General features: G+C 35.4%; 1 protein-coding gene across 1 annotated transcript in view; it reads left to right on the plus strand.

Moving 5' to 3' along the window:
- LOC145669008 (uncharacterized) overlaps window positions 1-15,345 on the plus strand; it is a gene marked incomplete in the record, with an annotated part of 761,869 nt that overhangs the window by 521,732 nt on the left and 224,792 nt on the right. Inside the window, 1 exon segment of the mRNA XM_081737333.1 lies at window positions 13,377-13,482. Within this exon segment, the coding sequence (XP_081593459.1) occupies window positions 13,377-13,482 (106 nt within the window).

Genomic DNA, 15,345 nt, shown 5'->3' on the forward strand with positions numbered 1-15,345 from the left:
TGACTTCATCCCTAATCCAGTGAATTCTCTGAAATTGGTGTTTCGTCCGACGTTGAGACGCAGTTACAGCGTCTGGGAAGGCCATCCAAAGACGCTGTTCCAACGCAAACAAGAGCGTAGCCAGTCGACTATAGCGTGTGAATTCCCTAACCAGAGTTTCAAGACGAACAGTGACCACAGTGACCACAGTGATAACGAAGAGTTGCCTACAGTGCTTCGATCCAAAAGCTTTGCATGGCCTAAGAGGACGCCCGTGACAAACTTCATCAACGAACAGGTAAAAAAAAAAAAAAAAAAAAAGTTCTCTTTATTCTGTGCTTTTTCAAACACCTGAAACACATTGTCATTTTCTAGTTAACAACGTCTCTATTTGTTCCTTTCATTTCCTTTGTGTGTTTTTTGTCTTCGTAGTATTCGCGTAGGAACATCAATCATTTTAATGGTTTTTCGTGTCAATGCATTTGACATTTGCTTCGCCTCCCACACAAGTTCTTCTACTATCCTAATAGGTATGCAATCAACCTTACGTTATTGTAAGCATTGTATTCATTCAAGGTTAAAGCCTACTTCTATTTTTTCAAATATCTGTGTTAGAAAACCGTTACTATGCTGGATTAGTAAACTAGGAATTACCAGGTACCATTCCTCGGAGTAAGATCGCTCACAACACGAGATGTGAGAATTTTCGTGAAGAGATACGGGGCGAGACAAAACTTTTCACAATAGAAAAAGATAAACTATCCGAGACAAGACAAAGCTTTTCACAATAGAAACAGATAAACTATCTGAGACGAGACAAAGCTTTTCACAATAGAAACAAATAAACTATCCGAGACGAGACAAACTTTTTAAAAATAGAAAAAAACTATCCGAGACGGGAAAAACATTTTAAAATAGAAGCAGATAAACTGCTCTAGACGAGACAAAACTTTTTACAAATAGGAATAGATAAACTATCAGAGACGAGACAAAACTTTTAAAAATAGAAACAGATTAACTATCCGAGACGAGACAGAGCTTTTCACAATACAAACAGATAATCTATCCGAGACAAGACAAAGCTTTTCACAATAAAAACCGATATACTATATGAGATGAGACAAAGCTTTCTACAATAGAAACAGATAAACTATCTGAGACGAAACATCAATTTCCGGGTCAAGACAGTCTCTAATTTCTGCTTGATTGGTTGGATTGATGTTTAAAGGTTCTAAAAACAAGATATGGACCCATTGTTTACGATAGAATTCAAGCCAGCGTAATATGTCTAAATTTTAAGGCTCTCTCACCGGGAAGCGAACCTGGAATCTCGTGCAGAAAAGGCGTGTACGCTAGCCACTAGGTCAACGGCGAGGGCTACCTCAACTATTTGTGTTGTAGGCAACCCTAGAGTAGGGTCTCTTTCCTGTTTTATCCTTGTTCCAAAACTGTTCAGTTTAGCCTATAATGTAAAGGTGGTAGCAGAATATGGTGCTGATTAGATCAAGTAGTGATGAAGTCAAGAAAATGAGGACTCTAACCACCAAACTGCCTGTGGTCCATTTATCTCACCCTTTACTTAGACGTTCTGAGATTTTTAACGCGAAATCACCCACCAACGACTCAAGTATTAAATTTCCGCTAGTTCGTAAACAATGTTTTTTCTGTACTTACGTACAGAATTTGATGATTACAAGATATAATTGAATTTGAGCAAAAAAAAAAAAAAAAAAAAGACAAAATAAGCAAATCAAGGCTTTCGGTCGTAAGTAACTTCTGTGTTCTATCTCCTTTCTGAATGCTACCTCGTCTAGTGTCACTTTTCGTGAACAGGCTGCTGGGTTCGATTCCCGGTGGAAGAGGCAAAAATCTGAATGTATTACTTAATACATATCGAGCCGTTGTTCAGGTTCCACTTTTAACTTTAATGGTCGCTATGGATATTTTATTTCCTATTGAGACAAGTGTAATTGTAGATTCCTAGAAGTTACATATCAAGCGGCTAGATGACAGCACGTACTCTTCAGCAGATGACGTACCGGACAAGATTGAAACTTCGTGTGATTCTCTTTACTATCTTTGTCTCGTACTATTATTCTTTTCTCTAGTAAAAATTATTATTTTCTCACTAGTATCATCCTTAGTCTTGTAATCTCCAATTTTCTCCATAACCACATTTCAAAAGTCTGCAATGGTTTTCCATTGCTTTTGCTAGTGTCTATGCTTCTGCCCCATAAACCTCCTTCATGGCTGAGCGGTTAGTGTACACGCCTTTGGCGTGGAAGACCCGGGTTCGATCCCCAGCTGGAGCTTACGTAGTTTGGATTGCACGTTAATCAGTAGGCTTGTGTCTCATATAGCCTCACTGCAGAAAGGGACGCTAAACTTGAACTCAAGTTAACAGCTTCTGCTCCATGAAGCACAATACTTCACACGTAACATTTTATAAGTTGTTTTCCTGACTCTTTATTCATTCAAGGACCCAATATATACTTTTAATCTTCCTAAATGCTTCTTCCGCCATTTCTATCCTTGCTTTTATTTTATGTTCGCACTCCACGTTTTTACTAATTATACAGGGTGATTTTTTGAAAAACGGGAAACTTTGAAAATTAAATAATTTCATGAAAATAAGATTTTTAAAATTATTTTTCTCATTTCATAGTAAAAATAATGCCATTTTAGAATACATACAGTGTACTTTAATAACCGGGGTGATTACTATTTATTTCCAAAATGTTCACCATCCTCTTACGTATTGACCAACACCAGTATCATCTCTCTATGACTTACAGTTCCCGAGATATGGCTTCTTAAATCTTCCGAAAGCGAAACTTTTTTTGGCAATATCTCGTGAACGGTAAGTCATACAGAGATGATATTGATATTGATAAATACCTAAGAGAACTCGTTCGTGGCTAAGTGGTTAGCGTACGCGCTTCTGGCGTGGGAGAGCAGGATTCGATTCCTGGCAGGAGCTCATGTGGTTCGGATTCCACGCTAATCAGCAGATCCACGTCTTATATAGCCTCGCTGCTAAATGGGACGTTAAACTCAAAATCAAACTCAACTCCATACGTAAGAGGATAGTACCAAATAGTAACCGGTGGCCACTGGTCAATTGTACTGTATTTATTCTAAAATGGCATTATTAGCCAGGTACCGATTTGTGTGAGCATTCTTGCTATTTGCCTTCGACATGACGAGAAATGAGGGAAACGGTAAAATGAAGAAAGTGGGATGAAACGGGAGAACCCCGAGAAAACCCACGCACACTGTGCTTTTCCACCACAAAGCTCACTTGGCGCAAGCTGGGATCGAACCAAGGACTATATATACCAGAGGTGAACGCTCTATCATTGAAAGAACTTTGAGTATGATGGGCTTTGAACTCAGAATCACCCGACTGCGAATCAAAGCACTAATTATACGCCGGCGAAGATCACTTTCCAAAACTGGATAGACCATAGGAAGTTACACCTGGTTGTCGATAAGTAGATATTAATTAAATGAGATAGATACAACTTCAGTATAAGTATTTCTTTAAGGTTTTACCGTGGGGCCGCAGTGGTTCAGTGGTAGATCTTTCACCTCTGATGTATGGGGCACTTGGTTCGATCCCAGCTCGCGCCAAAAGTGATCTTAGCAGGAGACAAACACATTGTACATAGGTTTTCTCGGGGTTCTCCCACTTTCTTCATTCCACCATTTCAATAATTTCTCATCATCATTGTCTCCTTCAGGCTAGCCGTATAAACGTGGGACGTAAAACTGAAAGGATATAAGGAAGGTTAATGTTTTATAGTAAACGGTTATACCATTTATTTGAAAAGGACTTCGAGTAATTTGAATGTTCTTATTAAACCATCGAATGTAGTGTTCTATGTGTTCTATTCACCGCTCGAAAGTTCAAAATGATTACGTGATAAAGCCATCTTTGAAGTTTGTTTTGATACCGAAAGAGCAGCCTCAACCAGATACCAGCCTGATACCAGTGTTCAACCCTCTATTAAGGTTGATGTTTTAGGACACGCGAATTTCAGGAACATTAGTTGGGTATTAAGTTTAAGCCCCCTACTCAGCTACAGAAGGGTAGAAGATCGGAAACTAACTCTCTTATTTTCCATTTGCTTGCACAAAAATCTTGAAAACGGCACTATACCGTCATAGCCGCTTGTAGGATGGGGTTAGAGAGGCAAAGAGTTTTCGAAGGGAGTTCAGTTCTTCTAAATACATGTCAAACATTAGATTTGGTTGGTTATTCATGCATTATAGAAGTTAATATACTTATATTAGCAACTATAGTTTCAGAGCCGAACTCACGGGTTGTCAACTGAGATGGCCCCCTAACACTTCACATCTCGTTTTTTTAGTAATATATATTTGTGTTTTGTCTGCACGAGGAGAGTACTCATGGAGGGTCTAACCGGTCTGCAACCCTTGCTGAATCTTTTCAACTTTAGGGAGCCACGGTATAGATCATTAGTAGAGCGTTCACCTCTGGAGCTTGGGGTCCTTGTTTCGATCCCAGCTCGCGCCTAATCAACCGTGTGCGTGGGTTTTCTCGGCGTTCTCCCGTTTCCTCTTACTTTCTTCATTCTACCATTTCATTCATTTCTCATCATCACCGTGTCCTTTAGCCCAGCCGGCATAATCGTGGGATGTAAAACTTAAAGATTACATTTAATTTTCTTTTTGACTTTGGATCTTTACAGGGAAAATTTCTGAGTGCATGTCTTTATATCATTATTATTACAGTATGCAATGTGTATGTGTGTATGTGTGTGTGTGTGTGCTGCCGTGTCGTGACAAAACGCTGTAACTTTGGCGGAGAAGTTTTGCGAAAATGAGCCGTAAAGTTTTCATTCGAAAATGTAATCTGTATTGTGTAGAAGCAGTGTATCTTGACTTTGGAAACACGTGGTTACATGTAATGTTACGTAAATGCATGTTGTGTGATTAAATTTGGTGAAAATTGATTGGTTGACCATTATTGCCTAGTTACACTGGTTCTACACGATACAGATCACATTTTCGGATGAAAACTTTAAGGCTCATTTTCGCAAAACGTCTTCGCCAAAGTTACAGCGTTTTGTCACGACACGGCAGTGTGTGTGTGTGTACTCGCCCCTGGTCCCGAAAAGAATCCTACGGGCGTCCCTGCTTACCATAGAACAAGGTCTTCAAGTGCAATATTAGATGTTCTTTTCTTGTTTGAACTAATTAATTACTAGAAAAGGAACCTAACTATTTACTCTGTATTGCAATTTGAAATAACCCATGGGGGGGGGGGGGCACTGTGGCTCAGTGGCAGAGAGCTTAGCTCTGGTGCGTGGGTTTTTTGGTTCGATCCCTAGCCAAGTGAGTTTATGGTGGGCAACTTCTTGCTCGTTTTTTTTCTCGGTGTACTACCGTTTCCTCCCATTTTCTCATTCCACCAATTCTTCCATCGTCATTCACTTGTTTTAATCATCGTCTCCCTTAGTTTAAAGAGCATAATCGTGGGACGTTAAACTGAAAGATTTGCAATAATCCTATAGAATCACTCGAAGAATCATCTATTGTTCAAATATTATCTAAAAGTTGTCCTAGGCTTAACAACTGTCCTTAAAAGTTGATTTCATCTTTATTTTTTTTAAAAATAATAATGGTGAATTTCCGTGATATAATTATTATCCATGTTTGGTTTTCGTTGATATCGAATGGATTTGGGTCACAGCTGTTTGCTTAAGATATCTTCTCTATCGCAGAGTACATAACGTGTTATGCAGACGGAACTGATAGAGGCCTACTTTGTTGTCTTTAGTAACGAAAGAATTGATCTTATTGTGGTAAGATTTCACGCTCTGCAAACAACAATTGCAAATATCTTGCAAGATGGAAATTTGTCATCGAGAGATAAGGCTCTTAATTATACACGTAAAATTGGTTTCTAACTTCCTTACACTTTGTATACTATCATTTTGTTTGCATTTAAATGGTTACACAGTGGAATTCCTGCGCTTTTACATTACATAAGTTGCCCTTATTGTTGTGTGTGCTGACATTAAAACTACTATTCTTAAAGAATTCATTTGAAATTCTTCGTGAGTATTAAGGCAGAACATACGATTGATAGCTGTGAATATTCCGATAAGAATTATCACCTTTCAGCATGCTGCATTACCAATACGAATTCTACACTAGATGGCAGAGGAGTCAGGTGAATTATTGAAGATAAAACCAGATTTTAACGCTTGTACTTAGTGGTGCTAACTGCATTGTAGCACCTCTATACGTAGGTAATTTTTATGCTTTTGATACCGTTTATTGGCAAGATGTTTTTATACCGGATAATAAACATGGGTGTATAGACATAAGTATTGTCCAAGATCTCATATGTTTCTAACTGCATTTATTTTATTGCATGTATTTCTTTACTTAGATGGGAGATCTGGGTTCGATTCCTGGCGTGAACTCATCTGGTTAAACTGTAGGTCCACATCTCATACAGCTTCGCTGCTGAATAGGAGGTTAAACTGAGAGTCAAATATTAACTTAAAATGGTTCGACAGTGTAATCAAAGTTGCAACTTTAATTTAACTAGTTTCACGAGTCATAAATCACGAACTTTAACTCTCAGCGACAATATTTCATACTACTTTGTATATTCCTCTTCACTAACTATATATCCTATGTCATTATGCAACCAAAAATTCTCTGATGTTGGCGTGTACAATATAACATCCAGGCGATCTGCATAAATTGTGTTTCAGATTGCGACAGTGATTGACTTCAAGAACAGATTTCATTTTTTTAAATGAAAAGACAACTAATAAAAAGTAAAATAATAATAATAATAATAATAATAATAATAATAATAATAATAATAATAATAATAATAATAATAATATACGTAAGAAATAATAAAGCTAATCCTTTTTTATGCAATGGACAAAGAAATATGTCTAAGGCTATAACGTAATTATGAATCAAGAATCATATAAAATAATAAAAAATATTTTATTTTCATAAATCTATGTCAGCTGTTCTTTCTAGTTAACATTTATACTATGCCAAGGTTTATTATTATTATTATTATTATTATTATTATTATTATTATTATTATTATTATTATTATTATTATTATTATTATTATTATTATTAAATATTCTGGGTGTCACTAGGTCCTAGGAGTAATATTTTTTTTCTATTTTACGTTCGAGTCGCGATTTTTTTTATACGTTACTCGATTTTCAGCTTTCTCTTTTAACTCCCAATATTTTCTTCTGTTATTTCAAATGATCAATCAGTTGTGTTCTTCTTCTCCCTATTCCTCACTTTCCTTCCATCTTTCCTTTTATGGCGGTATGAAGACAATTTCTTCGCAAGATACGTCCAATCCAATTGGCCTTCACACAAAGGATGCTGGCTAAAAGCGTTCTCTTCTCTCCTACCTGTTTTTAAAAACATCTTTGTTTGTTACTCTCTCTATTTTATCTTCTCCATCTTCCTCCAACACCACAATTCAAAGCTCTTTAAATATTTCTTCTCTAACTTCCGTAATGTCCAAGTATCCCAATCAATACTCCATATATAGCACTTTAACAGCATCATCCCTAGTCCAATATTAAACCTGTTAGTTACGAGTAATCTAACACATTAAAAAAGTGATGTATATTTCTATTACTTGTCGTTTAATATTATAATTACGATATTCTCTCGAGCAGTGATGATTTCATCAATTATTCAGGAAGGATTTCTTCTCCTGGAACAGGGGGCACAGTGACCCAGTGGTAGAGGACTCACCTCTGGTGTGTGGGGTCGCTGATTCGATCCCCGCCCAAGTAAGTTTATGGTGTACAACATCGTTCTCGTGTGTTTTCTCAGGGTATTCCCGTTTCCTCCCACTTTCTCATTCCCCAATTCTTCCATCATCATTCACTTGTTTTAATCATCGTCTCTCTTAGCCTAAAGAGCATAATCCCGGAATGTTAAACTTAAAGATTTCATTTCATTTTTTCCCCCTGGAGCTGGGAAATTTTTCCTGGGCCCATGTACCTGGTCGCTTCCACTTCTTCGAAAATTAAAAGCACACACACACACACACAAAATTACACATTTCTAATTTATGTTAGTTGTGAAAGCTTGTTGAGTACTTTATGTATGGAGAGAGAGAGAGAGAGAGAGAGAGAGAGAGAGAGAGAGAGAGAAAGAGAAGTAATTGATGTATTAGTCCTTTCTATGAAATCTTATCTATTTTGTATATAACAAACTGATAATTAAGACAGAAGATAGCAAATGTTAATACGAAAACATTGCAATTAGCGTATAAAGTTAAGTGAGTTTAATCTTGCAATGATAAGATACGGTCTTACTAGTACTACTAATAATAAAAATATATTGTTATCAGATCATTTCGAATAACATAAGACTTAAAGGATTAAATGATGACTTCTAGAAACTTCCGGATGTATCTAATCTAATAATAACTTTTATTACTTGTATTAAGAGAAATTATTTAACGCACATCATTACCACATCTTACATTTCTATTCTGTTGAAATATCGTCATTGTAATACGTGTTCTGCAATTACATGCAGGTTACTTGGCGTATGTTAAGACTTTCCATGCACTATGATTCTTCGTTAATCCATTAGTTTTGACGTAAGAACTATCGTATTTAATATTAGTCCATTAATTACATTCTTCTTCTCCTTCCTCTATTATCTTCTATCTAACTAGATGCTTCCAAAATAACTCTATGGCCTATGGAACCCCGAGATGCAATGCCGCGTTCACAAAAGCTCTCCACTGACTTCTATCCTTAGCCAACTGGATCCAGTTTCTACTTTGTGTTCCTATTTCTGAGAGATCCATCTTAATATTGTCCTCCCATCTGCGCCTAGGTCTTCCGAATGGTCGTTTTCCGATTGGTCTTCCAGTTAAGATCTTGAAAGCGTTTCTACTTTCTTCCATTCTAGACCATACATGACCCGCCCACCTAAGCCTCCTAGACTTGACGACTCTAACAATGTTGGGTAAGCCGTATAAATTATGTAATTCCTCGTTATGAAGTTTCAGCCATTCCCCATTAGCGTTCCTCTTGGGTCCGAATATTCGTCTCAGGATCTTGTTCTCAAATACTTTCAGTTTATGTTCTTCCCTCAGAGTAATGACCATGTTTCGCAACCATACAGAACAACAGGCATGATTATCGTTTTATATATTTTAAGCTTCAAATTCCTCGACAGAATTCGCGACGACAAATGATTTTAAATTGAATAATAACACAAATTTCCTGCTTTTAGCCGACATTTAATTTCTTCGTGAGTATGATTGTGGTCTGTTAATATTGATCCTAGATATTTGAAAGTATATATTTTATCGAAAATATTATTTGATATTTTAAGGCATCCATAATTTCCAGTATTACGTTCCCGACGAACTTCCATGTATTTATTTTTCTCTACATTTACTTCTAAACCCATGTCCCTGTAAGCTCTTTTATCTTCTACTGTACTTTATATTACATTCCTAATGACACAATTTCTTCTCAATAACGCCTTGATAAAGTTATTTTCCGCTTCTTTTGTAACTACTCTCACTAATACTTCCTCGATTCAAGGCGGGAACTCATGTGGGTCGGATTCCACGTTAATCAGTAGGTCCCGTCTCCTATAGCCTCGTTGCCGAAAGGGGTGCAGTTGTTTGGTTAGATAACAAAGGTTTTGCTTATTTTTACGATCCATATTTGGACACACGTCCACAAAGCTCTCACGATTTACGATTGTTATTACTGGTAAAATTTTCATTTATATTTATTCATTCTTCTAATGTTTCCACACTTCTTTCTATATAAGGCATCCATTTAGCGTTTCTGTACAACAAAAAGGCGCGGGTATCCACAGCAACACTGCAGTCGGTATTGTAACTACAGACAAAATATCGTTGCTGAAAGGGACGATTACTTCAATAACCAATACATCTGGTCTAGCTTAGAAAAGGAGACCCTTTCTTCCTCGAACTCTGCCTAGAAGCCACAAGGAGCAAGAAATACACCACTTCCTTTCACAAACACATAATAATAATAATTTATTTATTTATTTATTTATTTATTTATTATGAGAATTTGCGACCACAGCCGAAGCCATAATGGTCATATATACAATTATATACAATGGAATATTACAGGAATAAATACAACAAAACAATAAAAAAATTTAAAATACATGAAATCATGACAATCAAGAAAAGCAAAGGAAAAAACATTAGCACAAGTTTAATTGAAACTAAATTACAAAATAAAATAACAAACATATCCTCATTCCAATAAAGATTCAATCAAATAAGACGTATTATTAAAAATTTACATAAGTAGATTATGAAATAAACAAATTTCAAAAAAAAAAAAAAGAATTAAAACACATGAACAAAAATACACCATATGGGTAAAAAAAGAAAACTCAATAGACAATATACAAAAAAGGGTTAAATTAAGTATTTTAATTAAATATAACAATCCAAAAACTGTTTTCTAAGCGCCAAAAAATTCGAATCAAAAAAATCAATTTTGAGTGACTTTTTGTTTATGTTGTCAACACAAATAAATAATGGCGAACCAACTAAATTACTATTACACAATATAGGACGGTAAAGCCTAGATTTATACAAGGGAACTTTAATAAACAAATATTCAATTAAGTTCAGTTTCGCATGTATTATATCATGAATAAATTTAATTTGCCTTAAATTACGACGAACTTCGAGAGCAAGTAAATCCAATCTAGCGAGAATCACCCTATTGGGCAGATCATATAGTTTAAATTTATATTTTAACCAGGCCAAGAAGGAAATCTGGACTGACTCCAAAACTTGAGTAATACTAATGAGGTTACGGTTCCAAATCAAGCTGGCAAATTCCAAGTGGGAACGTACATATGCACAATATAAAATTTTGCAAGTTGTAATATCCTTAAAATCTCTAGCAGCCCATTTGATGAGTCCCTTCTTCTATTAATAATAATAATAATAATAATAATAATAATAATAATAATAATAATAATAATAATAATAATAATAATAATAATAATAATAATAATAATAATAATAATAATAAACTTGTAAACTGCTAAAGAGGAATCAAGCGAAGTTTAAATTTCGTGCGGTAGATGTCAACCGGTGCAGCATGTTTCCTGCCATCTAACAGCACGAAGCGTTAACTCCTAACATTCTACAACTAAACACTTTTGTTTCTATAGTAGAAAATGCTTTCTGCTCAACCAGCGTTACCGTTACCGTTACAACTAGCCTAGGCTCACGAATTAGAATTAGGAATTAGATTTCTGGGCTTTCGACATTAGGACAATGTTAGCCTGTCACGTAAGAGCGATGACGTTTCCCGGCGATCACATTATCCAAGAAAAGGAAAGGAAGGAAGCGACCTGGGACCTGTATATTGGGTACCATCCCGGCATTTACCTGGTGGGAATGAGAAAAACTCAGCAAAATGTCACTTCGGGTGGTTAACGTAAAAAAGCTTTTACACTTTTTCGACCGCATGTTCCCACCGGGAATAGAACCCGGGACCGCCCGCACCGAAGACGAGTGCGTCAGCGACTACGCTACGCGGGGCCACACTTACATTCGCGGATGTGGCAAGACACAGTAGTTGAGTGTTGGAGCTCTTACCTCTGGTGCGTGTGGTCCCCGGTTCGCATTCCAATCAAGTAAGTTTGTGGGGCACAACATTTTGTCTGTGTGTTTCCTCCCATGTTATCTTTCCACCAATTCTTCCATCATAATTCACTTGCCTAAAATCATCCATCTTCTTTAGCGTGACGTCGACGTTAAACTGAATGGCTTCATTTCATTTAATTTTCATTTACATTCACGGACACCTATCGCTCACTTTTTAAAACTTACAGAGAATAAACCCCGGACAATGAACTGTTCTTTTTCATCAAATATGCTGCATTAAGGGGGCAGACTACTGAATATTTTTGAAAAACTAATAATTTTTCTTTTGCCCGTTTTTCGTAAGTGGAAAGAGGTAAGAAAATGTAACTTACCACAATAATAGATAATGCTATTTTACACCCGAAAATACGGTTCGAAAGAATTTTCAGTGTTGCCATCCATAGAAATAACAGTGTGACCAGAATTTGAATTACTCAAAAATCTAGGTAAAGGCAGCGACTAGAAAAATAAACTCAACGGTAATTGATGACTTATCATGCTGTCTATCCTTCTTGTTTACTACTTTTTAAATAATATTTCTATTTAGTTTATAAACCTTACATAAATTCTTACAAAATAAATAAGTCATTACAAAATAAATAGAAACATTATTTAAAAAGCAGTAAACAAGAAGGATAGACAGCATGATAAGTCATCAATTACCGTTGAATTCATTTTTCTATTCTCTGCCTTTACCTAGATTTTTGAGTAATTCAAATTCTGGTCACACTGTAATTTCTATGGATGGCAACATTGAAAATTCTTCCGATTTGTATTTTCAGGTGCAGAATAACATTATCTATTATTGTGGTAAGTTACATTTTCTTACCTCTTTCCACTTACGAAAAACGGGCAAAAGAAAAATTATTAGTTTTTCAAAAATATTTAGTAGTCTGCAGCCTTAAAAATATTACATGTCTAATATTTTAAATGTAATGCATTTTTATATTTTCACTTTTATTCCTCGGCACTGTTTCTTTGGGAACAATGAGCTTGTACTTTACCCTACTAGGAACTAATCAAATAAGAGTTAATATACTTTTACGCAGAAACCAATAGCATTGATTTCCGCACCTCTTACTTTTTTTTTTTTTAATTTCTCCTCCTGGTTTTTAAAAAGCTGCCACTAGACAGGGAAGTCTAAATTAACCGTTGTCCTTAAGCAATCCACTGATACCACGAATACTATTATTTTGTGAAAGAATACTATTATTTTGTGAAGGAATACTATTATTTTGTGAAAGAATACTATTATTTTGTGAAGGAATACTATTATTTTGTGAAAGAATACTATTATTTTGTGAAAGAATACTATTATTTTGTGAAGGAATACTATTATTTTGTGAAGGAATACTATTATTTTGTGAAAGAATACTATTATTTTGTGAAGGAATACTATTATTTTGTGAAAGAATACTATTATTTTGTGAAAGAATACTATTATTTTGTGAAAGAATACTATTACTTTGTGAAAGAGTACTATGTAAAATTATTATTTAAAAAATATTAACTAAAAGTGTTTCTACTGCTCTCAGCGCGTTGATGTAATTGATATGGTATGTTAGTTAGAGTAATTGATTGACATTCTAATGGATATTACGTTATTTTATAAAATTAGATATTACTATTATTTTAAAAGAAGTATTTAATTAAATAATGTTTTTATTTATTTTCGCAGGGGTTCTCCAACCGTAAACGCACGGGTTCATATGAATCATATGAGCCACCCTTCTGTACAAACTACATTCCTATCGGCCAAGATGTAAGGCCTGATTATCCTTTAGGTAAGTAAATACAACGTTTTAAATTACATAGGCCTATTCACAAGTTCTAAAATATTTAGCGTTAAGGTTTCAAGTTTCTCTTGCCGGGAACACGTGTATCTACCAAAGAAACGTGCGCTAGTCAATAGACCAGCTGGGAGAACAACGTATAGATAAGGATGTAAATCTTATCGACAAATGATAAAACGGAATCGGACGATTTAAAATTGTTACTCGATGCAAAGTTTTTCAATATCAAAACGTCGGAGTAAGGAAGGATAAAAGCCATTTAATCTTTCATTTAGTGACTAACCCTTTCGTAGATTTTCAGTTAATGAATTATAACTGAAAGACTATTTACTCGATTGATATGGTTGATATCTTGTTTTTTAGAAGAAGGGTGTGGCAATTTTATGACGTAAGTTTGATTGCAGTATTACCAATGGGGGAGGGGAATTATGGAAAGAAATATAGGGATAAAAATTTACAAAAATTTCCTAACCAAATTTTATGGTTTTTTGGAGCTGGCACCACTTTGTAACATGGGTCCAAGTCGCCTCAGGAAAATTATTTGGTGTGTCGACAACGCATAGGAAAATCTGAAGTCATTGGCAGCCATACAAAGACGGAAAGGAAAAATTCTCGTCATACACACGAAATACACACTTTTTCCACCTCAGAAGCAAAAATCCAGTTATGCAGGATCGGCAGCTTCCCTAATTATCGGTATTCTATTGAAACTTTTTATGGTACACTGTGTAGGCCAAGGTTTTCAGATACCGGTATATTTGTTCCAATGTAGTCAACAGGAGGAAAAAAGGGATTATTCCGAATTTTCCCCTAAAATAGGAAATTAAAGTTTTCTATGGCTGGAAACACTGCTACCAGATAGACGCATACTATCTCAAAATAAACATTGGTATACCATTAATATATCGTACAACAATCATGCCGCTATCTAAGAAACAAAGCTTGTAGTTTAAAAAAATAGATTATGGTAAACAGAAAAGTAAGAAAAAAATTAAGGTTTAGAACCTAAATTCGAATTTTTCGTGCTCCCCCTAATTACTCAATTGTAACAATCTGTATTTTGCTTTAGTTCAGTAAGGACTGATGTTCGACTGGAGTAAATTGATTTGCGTTCGCACGTATAGGTACGGACTTATAAACATATATTTCGAAAATTTCTAATTTTTCTACCCCCAAAAACAGGGAAATTTAATTTCCGTACTTGGCTACACTAATCGCGGGATGGTCTAATTGGTCTCAACAATTAGGTATCCATACGAGGTATCTACCTGACGAGTCTTAAGGAGATCTCTCTAAAACGTAGGAAGCTATAGGAAAAAAATTTAAAATAAAAAAGTGGCAATGCGAAAATTCACGAATTTTTTTACTTTGGGCTCAAATTTGAGAGGGAAATTCGACACTCAGTGGAAAATAATTACCATCAGGACAAACTGTGGTCCAACCATATTTTGCATAGAAAAATATCATTCCAATATCTTAATTAGTGCTTACACAGCAGAGGATTAAATAAGTGACCACCTTGTACGTGTCGTTTTCAATGTCGGTCTCGAAAGGGTTAAATATTAATTTTCCAGATTTGATGTGGTCCTATAAATTTTGATCGGGTGTATACATTGATTTTCCCCCCTCCTTCAATACCTTCATCTGTTTGAAACTTTTTCAGAGATAACAATTGCTAAGTTTTTCGACGAGGAAGAGAAACTTTTGTTGTCTTTTTGTGTGTGTTTCCTCTTTTTTACTTGAATTCCCTTTCATGTCTGTCTCTCTCGTTTTTAATTCATCTCAATTTCTATTTTTGTCCATTTTCTTTCATTTCTTTTTCTTTTCATTTTTTGTGCCTTTTCAGCTTTCATT

The sequence above is a fragment of the Thermobia domestica genome, chromosome 13 (assembly GCF_964235325.1).
Source record: "Thermobia domestica chromosome 13, izTheDome1.hap1.1, whole genome shotgun sequence".
Taxonomy (NCBI): domain Eukaryota; kingdom Metazoa; phylum Arthropoda; class Insecta; order Zygentoma; family Lepismatidae; genus Thermobia; species Thermobia domestica.